The 19,043-nt window shown below is 42.7% G+C and overlaps 1 protein-coding gene across 3 annotated transcripts in view; it reads left to right on the forward strand.

Moving 5' to 3' along the window:
- Positions 1–3,642: 3,642 nt before the first annotated feature.
- The window catches only part of LOC109864412 (segment polarity protein dishevelled homolog DVL-2), a 34,058-nt gene continuing 18,657 nt past the window's right edge, over positions 3,643–19,043 (forward strand). For all 3 annotated transcript variants that reach the window (XR_004204249.1, XR_004204250.1, XM_020452191.2), the window contains exon 1: positions 3,643–4,177. Coding sequence is in view for 1 of the 3 variants with exons in the window: in XM_020452191.2 (XP_020307780.1) it covers positions 4,017–4,177 (161 nt within the window). In the remaining 2 variants the exon portion in view is untranslated. The remainder of the gene's footprint in view (positions 4,178–19,043) is intronic.

The raw sequence follows: 19,043 nt of genomic DNA on the forward strand, positions 1-19,043 counted from the left end.
GGACTTGGAGTCACACTCCAAATTAAAGTGGAAAACCACACTACAGACTGATCAAACTTTGATGTAATGTCCTTAAAACAAGTCAAAATGAGGCTCAGTAGTGTGTGTGGTCTCCACGTGCCTGTATGACCTCCCTACAACACCTGGTCATGCTCCTGATGAGGTGGCGGATGGTCTCCTGAGGGATCTCCTCCCAGAACGGGCGGGCCAGTCCATAGCATCAATGCCTTCCTCTTGCAGGAACTGCTGACACACTCCAGCCACATGAGGTCTAGCATTGTCTTGCATTAGGAGGAACCCAGGGTCTGAGGATCTCATCTCGGTACCTAATGGCAGTCAGGCTACCTCTGGCGAGCACATGGAGGGCTGTGCGGCCCCCCAAAGAAATGCCACCCCACACCATGACTGACACACCACCAAACGGGTCATGCTGGAGGATGTTGCAGGCAGCAGAAAGTTCTCCACAGCGTCTCCAGACTCTGTCACGTCTGTCACATGTGCTCAGTGTGAACCTGCTTTCATCTGTGAAGAGCACAGGGCGCCAATGGCGAATTTGCCAATCTTGATGTTCTCTGGCAAATGCCAAACGTCCTGCACGGTGTTGGGCTGTAAGCACAACCCTCACCTGTGGATGTCGGGCCCTCATACCACCCTCATGGAGTCTGTTTCTGACCATTTGAGCAGACACATGCACATTTGTGGCCTGCTGGAGTTAATTTTGCAGGGCTCTGGCAGTGCTCCTCCTGCTCCTCCTTCCACAAAGGCGGAGGTAGCGGTCCTGCTGCTGGGTTGTTGCCCTCCTACGGCCTCCTCCACGTCTCCTAGTGTACTGGCCTGTCTCCTGGTAGCGCCTCCATATTCTGGACACTACGCTGACAGACACAGCAAACCTTCTTGCCACAGCTCGCATTGATGTGCCATCCTGGATGAGCTGCACTACCTGAGCCACTTGTGTGGGTTGTAGACTCCGTCTCATGCTACCACTAGAGTGAAAGCACCGCCAGCATTCAAAAGTGACCAAAACACAAGCCAGGAAGCATAAGAACAGAGAAAAGGTCTGTGGTTACCACCTGCAGAACCAATCCTTTATTGGGGGTGTCTTGCTAATTGTCTATAATTTCCACATGTTGTCTATTCCATTTGCACAACATCATGTGGAATTTATTGTCAATCAGTGTTGCTTCCTAAGTGGGCAGTTTGATTTCACAGAAGTGTGATTGACTTGGAGTTACAGTGGGGCAAAAAAGTATTTGGTCAGTCACCAATTGTGCAAGTTCTCCCACTTAAAAAGATGAGGCCTGTCATTTTCATCATAGGTACACTTCAACTATGACAGACAAATTGAGAAAAAAAATCCAGAAAATCACATTGTAGGATTTTTTATGAATTTATTAGCATATTATGGTGGAAAATAAGTATTTGGTCACCTACAAACAAGCAAGATTTCTGTCTCTCACAGACCTGTAACTTATTCTTTAAGAGGCTCCTCTGTCCTCCACTCGTTACCTGTATTAATGGCACCTGTTTGAACTTGTTATCAGTATAAAAGACACCTGTCCACAACCTCAAACAGTCACACTTCAAACTCCACTATGGCCAAGACCAAAGAGCTGTCAAAGGACACCAGAAACAAAATTGTAGACCTGCACCAGGCTGGGAAGACTGAATCTGCAATAGGTAAGCAGCTTGGTTTGAAGAAATCAACTGTGGGAGCAATTATTAGGAAATGGAAGACATACAAGACCACTGATAATCTCCCTCGATCTGGGGCTCCACGCAAGATCTCACCCCGTGGGGTCAAAATGATCACAAGAACAGTGAGCAAAAATCCCAGAACCACACAGGGGGACCTAGTGAATGACCCGCAGAGAGCTGGGACCAAAGTAACAAAGCCTACCATCAGCAAGGGCATTGAAGATGAAATGTGGCTGGGTCTTTCAGCATGAAAATGATCCCAAACACACTGCCCGGGCAACGAAGGAGTGGCTTTGTAAGAAGCATTTCAAGGTCCTGGAGTGGCCTAGCCAGTCTCCAGATCTCAACCCCATAGAAAATCTTTGGAGGGAGTTGAAAGTCCGTGTTGCCCAGCAACAGCCCCAAAACATCACTGCTCTAGAGGAGATCTGCATGGAGGAATGGTTCAAAATACCAGCAACAGTGTGTGAAAACCTTGTGAAGACTTACAGAAAACGTTTGACCTCTGTCATTGCCAACAAAGGGTATATAACAAAGTATTGAGATAAACTTTTGTTATTGACCAAATACTTATTTTCCACCATAATTTGAAAATAAATTCATAAAAAATCCTACAATGTGATTTTCTCTATCTCCCCCCCCCCCCCCCCCCCCTCATTTTGTCTGTCATAGTTGAAGTGTACCTATGATGAAAATTACAGGCCTCTCTCATCTTTTTAAGTGGGAGAACTTGCACAATTGGTGGCTGACTAAATACTTTTTTGCCCCACTGTACATTGTGTTGTTCAAGTGTTCCCTTTATTGTTTTGAGCAGTGTACATAAAATTCATAACAAATGATGGTGAGGTTTTAATGGTTGTAGAGTTCGATGGTATGGCAATTTTATTATATTTTCCTGTCCTTTTCCCCTTCCATTTTGTGTCACAAAGTGTAAGGAATTCACACTCCAGAATAGTAGGTGGAAACACAGGGCTAGATAAGATAAATAGATTAATAGGGTGTCCGTGACCGACCTTACAATCCAGTACAGTAGGTGGCGTGTATGCACCTTTCAGTTGCTTGCTATCAGGGCAGGATTACCGAATGGGTACGCAGGGCATGTTCTGGGGCCCCTAAATAGCATATGATAGCAAAATGTGTAGAATTGCATGTTTTTTTTTTGGGGGGGGGGGGGGGGGGGGGCAACTGCAGTCATCCAGCCCTAATCCAACAATGCAAATTTAAAGAAGGTGTTTATTGGGTTCGGTAAGATTGCAGAAGCAGGTCTTCTGTTTGAAACTGATGGCGTGTTGAGTGGAGATGACTGAGAAGGAATGGACTACTGGTAGAGTAAATGTATTGTTATTATTCAACATTCTGGCATGTAAGGAAACATTCCACATTTTTGCACTGTTTAGTTTGACCGTACCAGAAGCCAGGACGCATAGGATCTGAGAAGTGGTCTTTGGTCACCACCTGCAGAACCACTCCTTTGTTGGGGGTGTCTTGCTAACTGCCTATAATTTCCACCTGTTGTCTATTCCATTTGCACAACAGCATGTGAAATGTATTGTCTATCGGTGTTGCTTCCTAAGTGGACAGTTTGATTTCACAGAAGTGTGATTGACTCGGCGTTACATTGTGTTGTTTAAGTGTTCCCTTTATTTTTTTGAGCAGTATATATATTTCTTATTACACAAAGAGTTAATGTGATTTGTCTTTGATAGACCTAATTGACAGATGCCAATCAGTCTTAAAGCATTCTGTTTTGTCATTGTATGCATCTGTGAAAGCAGGCTGGGTCAAATCTTATATATCAGAGCATTGGATAAGCTTTAATAAAATGGAATATTTTTTTTTACATCGGGTACAAGACAATTTTATTGTACCATGTGAAAGTCCTATCATGAGTAGGCCTATATACGACTAGACTATCTGCTGGGATTTCAGTTGGATGTCCCGAGCAGGGAAGGGGATGTAGGGGGCGTAAAGATACGCCTATGTAGCCTATAACGTCACACGCCGCGTTGGCTACTGGCAGTGCAGGGATAGCTTTGTGCCCCCTCTTTCCCTACCCAGTTCATACCTAAAAAGTTGTAGGAAACTGTACGAATTTCAGCGTACCTGAGGGAATTAAACTATCTAACACAAACTGGAAAGCGACCGAATAATTAATGTATGCAAGGACAGCTGCAAGTAACCAACCAAGCGAAGCATTTAAATGATCGCGATTTCAGAAGTAGAATAGTTTGCTGAGAGGGTAACTTTACGGTCAGACCTCGTCCACTCGTACTGTTCTACTCGGTGTGTAAAGTTCTGAGGGACCGAAAAAGGCTGGTGAAATGGCGGAAACCAAAATAATCTACCACATAGACGAGGAGGAGACGCCGTATCTGGTGAAGATCCCTATTCCTTCGGAAGACATAACACTTTTGGATTTCAAACAAGTTTTGAACAAGCCGAATTATAAATTTTTCTTCAAATCTATGGATCAGGATTTCGGGTAAGGACGGTTGTTAATGTGATGATGCTTTGAAGCTTGTTTGCTACTCCAGCTACGGGTTGTCTTAAATGGCCTAGGCTAATTGATGTTGGACAGAAGTCATTTCTGTCACGAGGCATGAATTGAATTATTCGACAAGGAAATGGCACACTGCTATTCAGATATTGCTTCCTAACGTAGGTCTGTCCCATGTCAGTTGACCAGGAACTATTGCTGGAGATGTTGTTTTTACTGCGATAAACTGTTGACTTGGTGCACAAGGTCGTTTTTTTGTCTCTAATAATGCCAGGGCCAGCATCATCCTCCGGAATGTAAATGAGCATTCTGAAAAGGCACCACTGAGGAGCCGTCAACTCCACGTGAACAACTGGTTGGCGGATTGGAGCACCGAAATGACATAAAAAAACGACATTTTTGTAAAAAAACGAGGAATTTCAGCACTCAATGAACAGCCTGCATTTAGAACCCCAGTCTTCCCACACTGGTGGGGGCTCAACTCGATCTTAAATCGTGGAGTTTAGTTGGCTATGACTGAGTTGCAATAATGTTGCAAACTTATGGCAACAATGTAACAAGTATGGCTCTCTTAGTGAGACACAAAGTAACTGATTGTAAGAGCTATCCAAACAAGTTAGGATTCAGTGAGTTGGTGCACTTTAGAGAGAACCTAAAATGAAAGTATTTTATTCACACATGATGTAGCTATTCAACAGCCTCCTTCATTCACCCCTGAATCCTTATTTCTGTCCTTGAAAGTATAATCATATATTAAATACGTAGGCCTAATTATATAGTAATAACCAATAGTTAGACTGGAGGCATATCATGATCAGCTAATGGAACATGGGCCTATATTTAGATATTCTACATGTTTTTTTTACTGTCCCAATAATATATTTTCTTGTGAGAGGCAAATTAAACAAATGCACAACTCCCTATTCAACAGCACTGTTTAAACAGAGGATGTTCTGTAGCCTATACATCTCTGGGGGTCTTCAGTGTTTCTATCCCTCTGTGTTTGAATACGTCACAAATGGCACCCTATTCCCTATATAGTGCACTACTTTTGGCCAGTGCCCTATGGGTAGTGCAAAAAAAGTAGTGCACTATAGTGAATATGGTGCCATTTGGGAATGCAGTCTCTGTGTTTGGGCTAAGTGCCAGAACTCTCCCCTCTTCACAGCAGCTGCACTTCCTCCTCACCTAAACCCCATTCCTTCTCGACCCTTAAGTAGAGTCAGGAGAAAACACTCTGCCACAGACTGTCGACTATTCTCTTTAACAAATGAGCCTTTCCTGCTCTGCCCGAGGTTAGATTTACACATTCACAGTTCCAGCCATTTAAAGCATGACCACCATGATTTAGCAACTTCAACCATTGAAAACACACACACAGGCGCCTGAGCGATGAAGGAGCTGCATCCCCACGTTCAAAATCAGGGTGCATGTTTTTTCACCCCCACTTTTTTATCAGAAAAGTATCATGATCAATTGGGTCATTTTCCATTTTCAATGATAAGTAATGTTTTGCACTAGTCTGTTTTGAAGTAGATGTCCATTTTTTCTTCTTTTTTTTACACACACACACATATATATATATACTGCTCAAAAAAATAAAGAGAACTAAAATAACACATCCTAGATCTGAATGAATGAAATATTCTGATTAATATTTTTCTTTACATAGTTGAATGTGCTGACAACAAAATCACACAAAGGATCAATGGAAATCAAATTTATCAACCCATGGAGGTCTGGATTTTGAGTCCCACTCAAAATTAAAGTGGAAAACCACACTACAGGCTGATCCAACTTTGATGTAATGTCCTTAAAACAAGTCAAAATGAGGCTCAGTAGTGTGTGTGGCCTCCACGTGCCTGTATGACCTCCCTACAACACCTGGTCATGCTCCTGATGAGGTGGCAGATGGTTTCCTGAGGGATCTCCTCCCAGACCTGGACTAAAGCATCCGCCAACTCCTGGACAGTCTGTGGTGCAACGTGGCGTTGGTGGATGGAGCGAGACATGATGTCCCAGATGTGCTCAATTGGATTTGGGTCTGGGGAACGGGCGGGCCAGTCCATAGCATCAATGCCTTCCTCTTGCAGGAACTGCTGACACACTCCAGCCACATGAGGTCTAGCATTGTCTTGCATTAGGAGGAACCCAGGGCCAACCGCACCAGCATATGGTCTCACAAGGGGTCTGAGGATCTCATCTCGGTACCTAATGGTAGTCAGGCTACCTCTGGCAAGCACATGCAGGGCTGTGCGGCCCCCCAAAGAAATGCCACCCCACACCATGACTGACCCACCGCCAAACCGGTCATGCTGGAGGATGTTGCAGGCAGCAGAACGTTCTCCACAGCGTCTCCAGACTCTGTCACGTGCTCAGTATGAACCTGCTTTCATCTGTGAAGAACACAGGGCGCCAGTGGCTTATTTGCCAATCTTGGTGTTCTCTGGCAAATGCCAAACGTCCTGCACGGTGTTGGGCTGTAAGCACAACCCCCACCTGTGGACTTTGGGCCCTCATACCACCCTCATGGAGTCTGTTTCTGACCGTTTGAGCAGACACATGCACATTTGTGGCCTGCTGGAGGTCATTTTGCAGGGCTCTGGCAGTGCTCCTCCTGCTCCTCCTTGCACAAAGGCGGAGGTAGCGGTCCTGCTGCTGGGTTGTTGCCCTCCTACGGCCTCCTCCACGTCTCCTGATGTACTGGCCTGTCTCCTGGTAACGCCTCCATGCTCTGGACACTACGCTGACAGACACAGCAAACCTTCTTGCCACAGCTCGCATTGATGTGTCATCCTGGATGAGCTGCACTACCTGAGCCACTTGTGTGGGTTGTAGACTCCGTCTCATGCTACCACTAGAGTGAAAGCACCGCCAGCATTCAAAAGTGACCAAAACACCAGCCAGGAAGCATAGGAACTGAGAAGTGGCCTGGTCACCACCTGCAGAACCATTCCTTTATTGGTGGTGTCTTGCTAAATGCCTATAATTTCCACCTGATGTCTATTCCATTTGCACAACATCATGTGAAATTTATTGTCAATCAGTGTTGCTTCCTAAGTGGACAGTTTGATTTCACAGAAGTGTGATTGACATGGAGTTACATTGTGTTGTTTAAGTGTTCCCTTTATTTTTTTGAGCTGTGTGTGTGTGTGTGATATATATATATATACACACACACAACAGATGCTTCAAGATGAATGGTTTTTGCCCACTTTCCTTCCATCCACAGTGACACTTTTGGTTCAGTGCAGTTAGAAAGCACTAGTTGCACCAAAAGAAAATGATATGTATTTTGTTGTCCTGTTATATTTGTATCATTGTTTCATGTCCACTCAGGGTGTTACATATCATTTGAGCTGAATGCACCAGTGGCACATTTTATCACTTTTTTTCACTTTTCCTGTAAGAACCATGATGAGCACAGGCATGTGACTATGTCCAATATAACATGATTGAATCTGTGAGAAAAAAATTCCCCAAGCTGTTTACAGGCATTTTAAAAGCTGCAAAATGTATCTTTTTTGGGAAACCTAACCAAATTCACAGAACAGCTCTATAACTCTCATTTCTATGTGTACTATTTCTATACTTCTCATTTTTGTGTCTTTTGGTTTTGCACACCAGGTGAAAATACAATATTTTTGGTTATGGAAAAGATATTTCACAGCGGTTTAGATGGTACAATGATTCTCTACAGTATACTTGCTTGTTTTGTCACAAACAAAAGTAGGAGAACTATTAGGACTTTAGCAATTAGGAAATGTCAGTGACATCTGCATAGTGCACCTTTAACGCCATTATGTATTTTTGCCATCTAATTTCCCAACGTCAATTAGATAAATCACATTGTTCAATGTTTTCATTCCATTACAAAAGTAAGTCCTAGCTGAGCCCCATATGCAACTTGTGGCCGCTTTGCGCTTACAATGTAGCCAAACTGTGTCTGCCTAAGTGCAATATGTTAAAAGCACAGGATATGTGTACCTTGATTTTAAACGGCTCTGCTAAGTAATATTGACCAAATACGCCAATTTTCTACTCTAGTTGCATCAAATATTTATGCTGTTGAGACAGTTTTTATACATTTTCTTGGCGACACTATGACAGCGCTTCGAACAAAAAAGAAGTCCATGTCGAAGGTAGGAAGTACACTTTTTTTTTTTTTTTTTTTTTTTATGCCAGAGATGATGAAAAACTTAAAAATACTGTAATACTGAATTGGAACGGCAGTCGCCGTCTAGAATGTAATTGTATGCCGTAGTGTTAAGATTTCCCTTCACTGGAACTAAGGGGCCTAGCCCAAATCATGAGAAACAGCCCCAGACCATTATTCCTCCACCAAACTTTATAGGTGGCACTATGCATTCGGGCCGATAGTGTTCACTTGGCATCCGCGAAAGCTAGATTGATCTGTCGGACTGCCAGATGGTGAAGCGTGAATCATCACTCCAGAGAACCTGTTTTCCACTGCTCCAGAGTTCAATGGCAACGAGTTTTACCCCACTCCAGCCGACGCTTGGCATTGCGTATTTTGATCTTATGCTTTTGTGCGGTTGCTCGGGCCATAAAAACCCATTTCATGAAGCTCCCGACGAACAGTTCTTGTGCTGACGTTGCTTCCAGAGGCTGTTTGGAACTCAGTAGTGAGTGTTGCAACCGTGGACAGACTATTTTTACGTGCTTCAGCCCTCGGCAGTCCCATTCTGTGAGCTTGTGTGGCCTACCATTTCGCGGCTGAGCCCTTGTGGCGGCTGAGCCCCTAGACGTTTCCACTTCACAATAACAGCACTTACATTTGACCGGGGCAGCTCTAGCAGGGCAGAAATTTGACGAGCTGACTTGTTGGAAAGGTGGAATCCTATGATGGTGCCACGTTGAAAGTCACTGTGCTCTTCAGTAATTCCATTCTCCTGCCAATGTTTGTCTATGGAGATTGCATGGCTGTGCTCGAATTTTATACACCTCTCGGCAATGGGTGTGGCTGAAATAGCCAAATCCACTCATTTGAAGAGGTATCCACATACTTTATGGTTTCAATAAATCAGCCTGAAATGGCACTTGTTTGTTTATTTGACTGAATTATATACAGTGGGGCAAAAAAGTGTTTAGTCAGCCACCAATTGTGCAAGTTCTCCCACTTAAAAAGATGAGAGAGAAGCCTGTAATTTTCATCATAGGTACACTTCAACTGTGACAGACAAAATGAGAAAATAAAATAAAAGTAAGTCTTCACAAGGTTTTCACACACTGTTGCTGGTATTTTGGCCCATTCCTCCATGCAGATCTCCTCTAGTGCAGTGACGTTTTGGGGCTGTTGCTGGGCAACACAGACTTTCAACTCCCTCCAAAGATTTTCTATGGGGTTGAGATCTGGAGACTGGCTAGGCCACTCCAGGACCTTGAAATGCTTCTTACGAAGCCACTCCTTCATTGCCCGGCGGTGTGTTTGGGATCATTGTCATGCTGAAAGACCCAGCCACGTTTCATCTTCAATGACCTTGCTGATGGAAGGAGGTTTTCACTCAAAATCTCACGATACATGGCCCCATTCATTCTTTCCTTTACACAGATCAGTCGTCCTGGTCCCTTTGTAGAAAAACAGCCCCAACGCATGATGTTTCCACCCCCATGCTTCACAGTAGATATGATGTTCTTTGGATGCAACTCAGCATTCTTTGTCCTCCAAACACGATGAGATGAGGGTTTTACCAAGAAGTTATATTTTGGTTTCATCTGACCATATGACATTCTCCCAATCTTCTTCTGGATCATCCAAATGCTCTCTAGCAAACTTCAGACTGGCCTGGACATGTCTGGCACTGCAGGATTTGAGTCCCTGGCGGAGTAGTGTGTTTGTTACTTTGGTCCCAGCTCTCTGCAGGTCATTCACTAGGTCCCCCCCGTGTGGTTCTGGGATTTTTGCTCACCGTTCTTGTGATCATTTTGACCCCACGGGGTGAGATCTTGCGTGGAGCCCCAGATCGAGGGAGATTATCAGTGGTCTTGTATGTCTTCCATTTCCTAATAATTGCTCCCACAGTTGATTTCTTCAAACCAAGCTGGTTACCTATTGCAGATTCAGTCTTCCCAGCCTGGTGCAGGTCTACAATTTTGTTTCTGGTGTCCTTTGACAGGTCTTTGGTCTTGGCCATAGTGGAGTTTTGAGTGTGACTGTTTGAGGTTGTGGACAGGTGTTTTTTATACTGATAACAAGTTCAAACAGGTGCCATTAATACAGGTAATGAGTGGAGGACAGAGGAGCCTCTTAAAGAAGAAGTTGCAGGTCTGTGAGAGCCAGAAATCTTGCTTGTTTGTTGATGACCAAATACTTATTTTCCACCATAATTTGCAAATAAATTCATTAAAAATCCTACAATGTGATTTTCTGGATTTTTTTTCTTATTTTGTCTGTCATAGTTGAAGTGTACCTATGATGAAAATGACAGGCCTCATCTTTTTAAGTGGGAGAACTTGCACAATTGGTGGCTGACTAAATAATTTTTTTATTTATCTTTAATGGTTATGATACATAAGGCACTGTTGGCATGTAGGCCTAGATAAATGTACACGTATTTGTCACGCCTAGTATTCTAAAAATGGATTTACTCAAGTTCATATAATTTGTGGCAGAACCGAAGAAAATTTGTTTTAATTTCAAAAATATGGATTTCCCCTGTGAAGAAAGTGAAGAATTGTAGGAAATGCATTTGACCATCATTCTTCTTGGACTATAGGTTTCTAAGTGACCCCAAGCTTTTGAACGGTAGTGTAAGTGTACATTTATTTTAGGTCTGGTTTGGTCAGCATGTTCCCGATTTTGCAATTTCTCTCCTGTTCTATTGGTTTTCATATCAACTTTCTTCTGTTGTCCAGAAGCCAAAGGCACAATCCTAGTCATATTAGCAACCCATTCTAGTTGTTGCATCTTTAGATTCCCACTAAGTTTCTAACAGAGATTTTCATTTTTATCCCATATGGAACCACTCATCAAGTGTGCTGTTTAGGGTTTTCTGCAAATTGCTTTAAAATGCTTCATTACAGGATTGCATGTTCTGTTAAGAAATTACCATAATCTATATGTGATTTTTGTCATGCTGTACACCGTGAGTGGATGCCCTAATAGGTTACGTATCCAATGCATATGGGTCCGTTAAATTTGTCCGGCGCCACATTTTCCTAAAGGAAACCCTGACACACACACACACACACACACACACACACACACACACACACACACACACACACAAAAACATAGAAAAGCTATTTTCTACCTCAGACAAATCTTATTATGCCATTAGTTTGAGTGCTGGCCTCCCTGGTAAGTTAAATTCCCTCCCATCTACAACAGGCTAATTATCTCCTGGATAATACAGCGAGCTATACTGACTGTACTTTTAACTTATGGACTGCTGACATTCATTAGGCTATGAGACAAATGGGTGGGAAGACCGTAATGGAGAGAATGTAGGCTTTCAATATGTCTGCTCTACCATGTCCTGTAGCTAGCTGCCTGTTACCATGTACAACTACACAATTTTCTCTAGTCTCTAAGGCTGCGTTTACACAGGCGTCCCTATTCTGATCTTATCCCCAATTATTTGTTTTTTGAACAATCAAGTCTTTTACAAACAATTAGGCTGCCTGTGTAAACGCAGCCTAAGAAAAGCGCCGTTTCTCACCACCATATTAGTGGTTCCTCCTTTAAATGTTGCCAGCTTACGCCGCCGGACTTAGAGGTACCCAGCGTCACAGCGTCATTGCTTCAGACCACGAAGGGGGTATGAGAGCACTCATTATGCATTTGGGTCCCAAGGTTTTTATATGACCAATCATATCGAGTGGTTCCAATGACGAATTTGACGAACCCTCTTTTCTTTTTTGCCTTAATCACTGATCTCGCTTTCGAGTCTATGAAAATGCCCGTTTTTGTTACAAATTTAACTAAAACAATGCACATTCACTAATATTGACTCACTTCTTGTAGTAGGCATTAAGCTATAGAAAATTGACACAGGTCTCAACAATCTGTCTGTCTCTAACTGTTTGAAAAGCATCTTAGGCTGTCCTCTTTGTTCAGATTTTGAAATCAAGTGGCCCAGCTTATTTCTCAGAAAGAGAACGAGTTCCCATTTCCATATATAATTTTTATGCGTATTGCACATTTATAAAAGACTAGACAACTAGTATAAGTCTTTGGCTAAAATGCTGCTAGCAGTACCCCAATGCCGTGCACAACAAATTGAGCATTTATTTTCCAGATTCAATATTCATTTATACTCCCGTTTTAGTCGTCTGCTCTGCACGCAATTTTAGTTGAGACATAAGGGTTTTGTTAAAAAATTCTCTATTACAGTAAAATAATGTCTCAATGTGTTTGTCCATATGACCTGTTGGACTGAATGCAGATAGTGAGTTGAAACTGCTTGTCAGAGAGGAAATTGTAATCTCTCAATTTTGTTGGCGGGGGAGGGGCTTGATGTGTGTAAACCATAGCGGAAAATACGAAGCGAGAGGTTCCACTCAAGCTAAAATCTGTCCAAAATAAGCCCAATGTGTTTCTATGGGCTTATTTTGGACCTAATCTTGTCACCTGCCTTCCCGCATTTGGGACAACAACTTCCTTTGTTAGGGCGGAGATGTGCATCTCTTTATACAGTATATAGATATCTGGTGTAAATGTGGCGGTGCACACAGCACAGAAGGAGCGAAAGATGTGAGACTAAAAATACAACACAAGAACAAGCGGCCGTAAATACTCATAAAAATAATAAAACATGAGTATTTTGGAATATTGCGCAAAAACATGAATTCAAATAAATTAGATATCGCCCAGCCCTACTTAATTCCCTTCAAAAATGTGTCAAAGCCATTCAGTAAAGTTGCAGAACATTATGCATGGTATTTTTCTTTACCTCAATATCATTTAGTGTGAAATTGACCATGCAGTTGTATTTGAAGTGAGACAACAGCAGATCTTGACCAGAGTGAGGCGTTTTATTTGCAAGTGAAGATAATAGCCCGTAACTGTACAATATGAATACTAACACACTCTAGAGCAAGGGTTTTGAAACTTTCTTGGCCCGGGACCCTCTCCCATGATTTTACGAAAGTGTTACCTATTGTAAGTTAATTCTATCAATATTCTGGTGACTGTTGAGTCTGCAAAAATAAACCTACAAAAACACATTAGCATTTGTCTTGGTTAGCCTGCTGTAGCCAGGTAGATGTCATTTCGAACGCAATTGTCTTAAAGGGGCAGCGTGGTATTTTGAGATGTAATTTAAAAATAATCTCAATGACATACTTTAGAAACAAAAATAAATGAAATTAATACAATGCAATTCTAAAGAGTAGAGTAACGACTTACATTGTTAAATTATATTAAATAGCCTTTTAATGATAACAAATATAATAACAATATTGCCTATTAATAGCTGCATATAGAGAGGAAGCAGGTAACCTATAGGCTCTGCATGACCCCAATGCTTTTAAAAACTACACCATGTCCAGTCCAGTGAGGGGGGAAAGTTACATTAGACCCTGTTAAAGCTTACGAGTAGGACTGAGTTTTACCTGACCAGGTCATGATTTTCAGGAAAAACTCCAGGCCCCAGAAGATGCGTACGAATTTTGACACACCACTTTGGAACCTGTGGTGCCTTCTCTGTCATCATGTGAATGATAATGGCTAGTAGAAGTAATCAGCATTTTAAATTTAATAGATTTGGTAGAATATTTCATTACTGTGACCTTCCCACAGTTCATTGTAAGAGGAAGTGTAAACTAACAGTCCATTAGTTAGGAAAGTATCTTGGCGGCGTAGAGAATTTAGCTATTTTATGCAATTCAACACTTTCATTGAGCTGAAAGAACATTTTGCTGTTTTGAAGAATTGCTGGAAATGTTCAATGTATTTTGCCATGGCTAATGCTGTGTTCCTCTGTTCATAACATAATCAATGGCATGTGCTCTGAACCCATGCTAGCCCTAAGACCGCACTCAACGATCTGTATAATAATGATAAATAATGTATTATAATGGCGCCGAAAGAGATGGCCACTGTTTTACGACCCAATAACGAATTGTGCTATTTTGTATGTTTTTTTTGCGTTATTTAACTTGTAGATGTTTCTGCCACCGTGTCTTATGACCAAGAGCTTCTTAATATCAGGGCAGTGATTACTCACCCTGTACTGGAGGAATTATTCTTCAAGTCGGATGGGAAGGATTTACTCCAGACACCCGACAAGGCCCTCATCCCAGTCATTCACAGGAGGAAAAAACAGAGGTATCGTGGACACAGGTCCGGGTGCCTTGTAAGGATCTGTCGCCGAGAGGGTAATCTACCTTTACCATCGATCCTATTAGTCCATTTACAATCAATCGATAATCAAATAGACAAACTACGAGCACGTATATCCTACCAACGGGACATTAACTGTAATATCTTATGATTCACCGAGTCGGCAGAACGACGACATGAGTAACATACAGCTGGCGGGTTTTAAGCTTTTTCGTCAGGATAGAACAGCGGCCTCTGTTAAGACCAGGGGCGGTGGCCTATGCATATTTGTACTCAATGAGCTGTATAGGGCCATAAGCAAACAGGAAAACGCTCGTCCAGGTGGTGCTCCTAGTGGCCGGGGACTTTAATGCAGGGAAACTCAAATCAGTTTTACATAATTTCTATCAGCATGTTAAATGTACAACCAGAGGGGAAAAAATCTCTAGACCACCTTTACTCCACACATACAGACGCGTACAAAGCTCTCCCCGTCCTCCATTTGGCAAATCTGACCTTAATTCTATCCTTCTGATTCCTGCTTACAAGCACAAACTAAAACAGGAAGCACCAGTGACTCGGTCAATAAGAAAGTGGTCATATGAAGCAGATGCTAAGCTACAGGACTGTTTTGCTAGCACAGACTGGAATATGTTCCGGGATTATTCCAATGGCATTGAGGAGTACACCTCATCAGTCACTGGCTTCATGACTAAGTGCATTCGAGGACGTCGTCCCCACAGTCACTGTACATACTTGCCCCAACCAGAAGCCATGGATTACAAGCAACATCCACACTGAGCTAAAGGGTAGCACGCCCTCTTTCAAGGTGCGGGACTCACTCAATCACATTTATTTATAAAGCCCTTCAGCTGATGTCACAAAGTGCTTTACAGAAACCAGCCTAAAACCCCAAACACCAAGCAATGCAGATGTAGAAGCATGGTGGCTAGGACAAACTCCCTAGGAAGGCAGGAATCTAGAGAGGAACCAGGCTCTGAGGGGTGGCCAGTCCTCTTCTGGCTGTGCCGGGTGGAGATTGAACATCTTGGCCATGTACTGTTAGAAATGTTCATAGATGAAAAGCAGGGTCAAATAATAATCATTTGTTGTAGAGTATGCAACAGGTCAGCACCTCAGGAGTAAATTTCAGTTGGCTTTTCATAGCCGATCATTCAGCGTTAGAGACAGCAGGTGCGGTAGAGGGAGAGAGTCGAAAACAGCAGGTCTGGGACAGGTAGCATGTCCGGTGAACAGGTCAGGGTTCCATAGCCGCAGGCAGAACAGTTGAAACTGGAGCAGCAGCACGACTAAGTGGACTGGGGACAGCAAGAAGTCATCAGGCCAGGTACTCCTGAGGCATGGTCCTAGGGCTCAGGTCCTCCGAGTGAGGGAGAGAATTAGAGAGCGTACTTAAATTCACACAGGACACCGGATAAGACAGGAGAAATACTCCAGATATAACACACTGACCCTAGCCCCCCAACACAAACTACTGCAGCATAAATACTGGAGGCTGAGACAGGAGGGGTCGGGAGACACTGTGGCCCCGTCCATTAATACCCCCGGACAGGGCCAACCAGGCAGGATATAACCCCACCCACTTTGACAAAGCACAGCCCCCACACCACTAGAGGAATATATTCAACCATCAACTTACTACCCTGAGACAAGGTCAAGTATAGCCCATGAAGATCTCCCCCACGGCACAAACCCGAGGGGGGCACCAACCCAGACACAAAGATCACGTCAGTGACTCAACCCACTCAAGTGACGCACCCCGCCTAGGGACGGCAACGAAGAGCACCAGTAAGCCAGTGACTCAGCCCCTATAATAGAGTTAGAGGCAGGGGAACCGGCTAGGCAGAGACCGCAAGAGCAGTTCGTCACTCCATTGCCTTTCCGTTTACCTTCACACCACTGGGCCAGACTACACTCCATCATAAGACCTACTGAAGAGATGAGTCTTCAATAAAGACTTGAAGGTTGAGACTGAATCTGCGTCTCTCACCTGGATAGGCAGACCAATCCATTCAAATGGAGCTCTATTAGAGGTCAACCAATTAATCGGTATGGCCGATTTAATTAGGACCGATTTCAAGTTTTCATAACAATCGGAAAACGACTATAGCCGATTACATTGCATTCCATTAGGATACTGTGTGGAAGGCTGACCACCCGTTACGCGAGAGCAGCAAGGAGCCAAGGTATGTTGCTAGCTAACATTAAACTTAACTTATAAACAATCAATCTTCACAATCTTCACATAATCACTAGTTAACTACATGTAGTTGATGGTATTACTAGGTTATCTAGCTTGTTCTGCGTTGCATAAAATACTTATTTTCCACCATAATTTGCAAATAAATTCATTAAAAATCCTACAATGTGATTTTCTGGATTTTTTTCCCTCATTTTGTCTGTCATAGTTGAAGTGTACCTATGATGAAAATTACAGGCCTCTCTCATATTTTTAAGTGGGAGAACTTGCACAATTGGTGGATGACTAAATACTTTTTTGCCCCACTGTAGATATAGATCTATTATATTAGGTTAAAATAAAAATGTTGTCATATATATAAATAGTTTAAGCCCTGCTGGTGTAGTAGGATTCAATCGTAATCCTGTATTGATGCTTTGCCTGTTTTATGGTTCGTCTGAGGGGCAGCGGGATTTCGTATAAGCATCCGTATTCGTGTCCTGCTCCTTTTAAAGCGACAGCTCTAGTTTTTAGCACGACGCGGATGTTGCTTTTAATCCATGGCTTCTGGTTGGGATATGTACGTACGGTCACTGTGGTGATGGGGTCGTCGATGCATTTATTGATTAAGCCAGTGACTGAGGTGGTACACTCAATGCCATTGGATGAATCCAGGAACATATTCCTGTGCTAGCAAAACAGTCCTGTAGCATCCATGTCATCTGACCACTTCCTTATTGAGTGAGTCACTGGTGCTTCCTGCTTCAGTTTTTGCTTGTAAGCAGGAATCGGGAGGATAGAATTCTGGTCAGATTTCCAAATGGAGGGCCAGGTAGAGCTTTTTATGTGTCTCTGTGTGGAGTAAAGGTGATCTAGAGTTTTTTTTTCCCCCTCTATATGCACATGTGACATACTGGTTGAAATGAGGTAAAACGGATTTAAGTTTGCCTGCATTAAAGTCCCCGGCCACTAGGAGCAGCGCTTCTGGATGAGCATTTATTTGTTTGCTTATGGCCTTTATACAGTTTGAGTGCGGTCTAACGGCCAGCATTGGTTCAGAGCACATGCCCATTGATTGCGTTATGAACAGAGGAACACTGCATTAGCCATGACAAAATACATAGAATTGCTTGAAATTAGTTCGATATTCTAAAATATTTCACACAAAAATAAGACTCAAAATATTTTCCAGGAGGAGAATAAAATAATTTTCAGACTGAAAAAATAGTTATATTGGAATTGTGCCTGTTGTTCACACACATCTGCCCTCTCATTGGCTAGAATGGTCCCACCTGATTTCTCTTCCTCCCACTGCCTTCCATCTTTTGAGGACATGTATTTTCATTGTAAGAGCAGTCACTCGACTATCTTGTTAGTATAATAGATCATCTTTGGTTTCATCTAAAAAAAAAGGATTATCTTCAACCTAGACTCGAACAGATCAAATCAAAGTTTTTGTCATGTGCGCCGAATACAACAGGTGTTCACTTTACAGTGAAATGCTTACTTACAGGCTCTAACCAATAGTGCAAAAAAGATACCCCCTTCAATCAACGGGGAAATACAAGGTAATCATTAACATTTTTACAGCTTTGCCTTAACATTTTGATTGTTAAACATTGTTACTTTTGATCAGTAAATACACAAACATAAAGAGTTATAACAACGGGAAGCACAGCAAAAGCTTTCCGTGACACACCAATTACCAGCGCTCCCAACTCATACTCCTAATACATGTTCCTTCCTTTACAGGTGATCAGCAACAATCGAGGACATCTCTAACCCACATTGTTATTAATAAATGCATGTGCTTATCATAAACTGTAAATCCTCTTCAGTGTCTGGTTATTCATAATATCTTTAGCTCAAGTGATGGAGGACATGGGACGATAATCACAAGGCCATACACAGAAAAATGCCTTCCCTCACACAGTGACAGGCATGGACAGGCACCCGGGCATTCCAACAAAGGAGAGATGGGTGGATAAACCCATACAGACCAAATAATACGCACCCACAGACAGGAGGGAAAGGAATATGTAATGAAGCACCAGAAGAGGGAGAATGAGTGTGTTTGTGTGTCTAGAGATGCTGTTGTACGATAGTGGCATTTAGGTCTGGTTTCACAAACCAAGTGTGTAAGGTAATAACAATGATACTAAAAGTACCTATTTGAAATAATAAGGAAAGTAGGCTCCATATTTCATAAATGTTTGCATTATAGACTTAGCAATGTACAAATCATCCATTTTTGTTTTTGAGATAATGTTGTAGGTCTGAGTGAGTGAGCGTATGACATCCACTCTGCCTGAAGCATGGGCAAATTAACAATGGCATATTTGAGATCGCTCGCTCTCTGTCTGTGT

Source organism: Oncorhynchus kisutch, linkage group LG19 (genome assembly GCF_002021735.2).
Source record: "Oncorhynchus kisutch isolate 150728-3 linkage group LG19, Okis_V2, whole genome shotgun sequence".
Classification (NCBI taxonomy): Eukaryota; Metazoa; Chordata; class Actinopteri; order Salmoniformes; family Salmonidae; genus Oncorhynchus; species Oncorhynchus kisutch.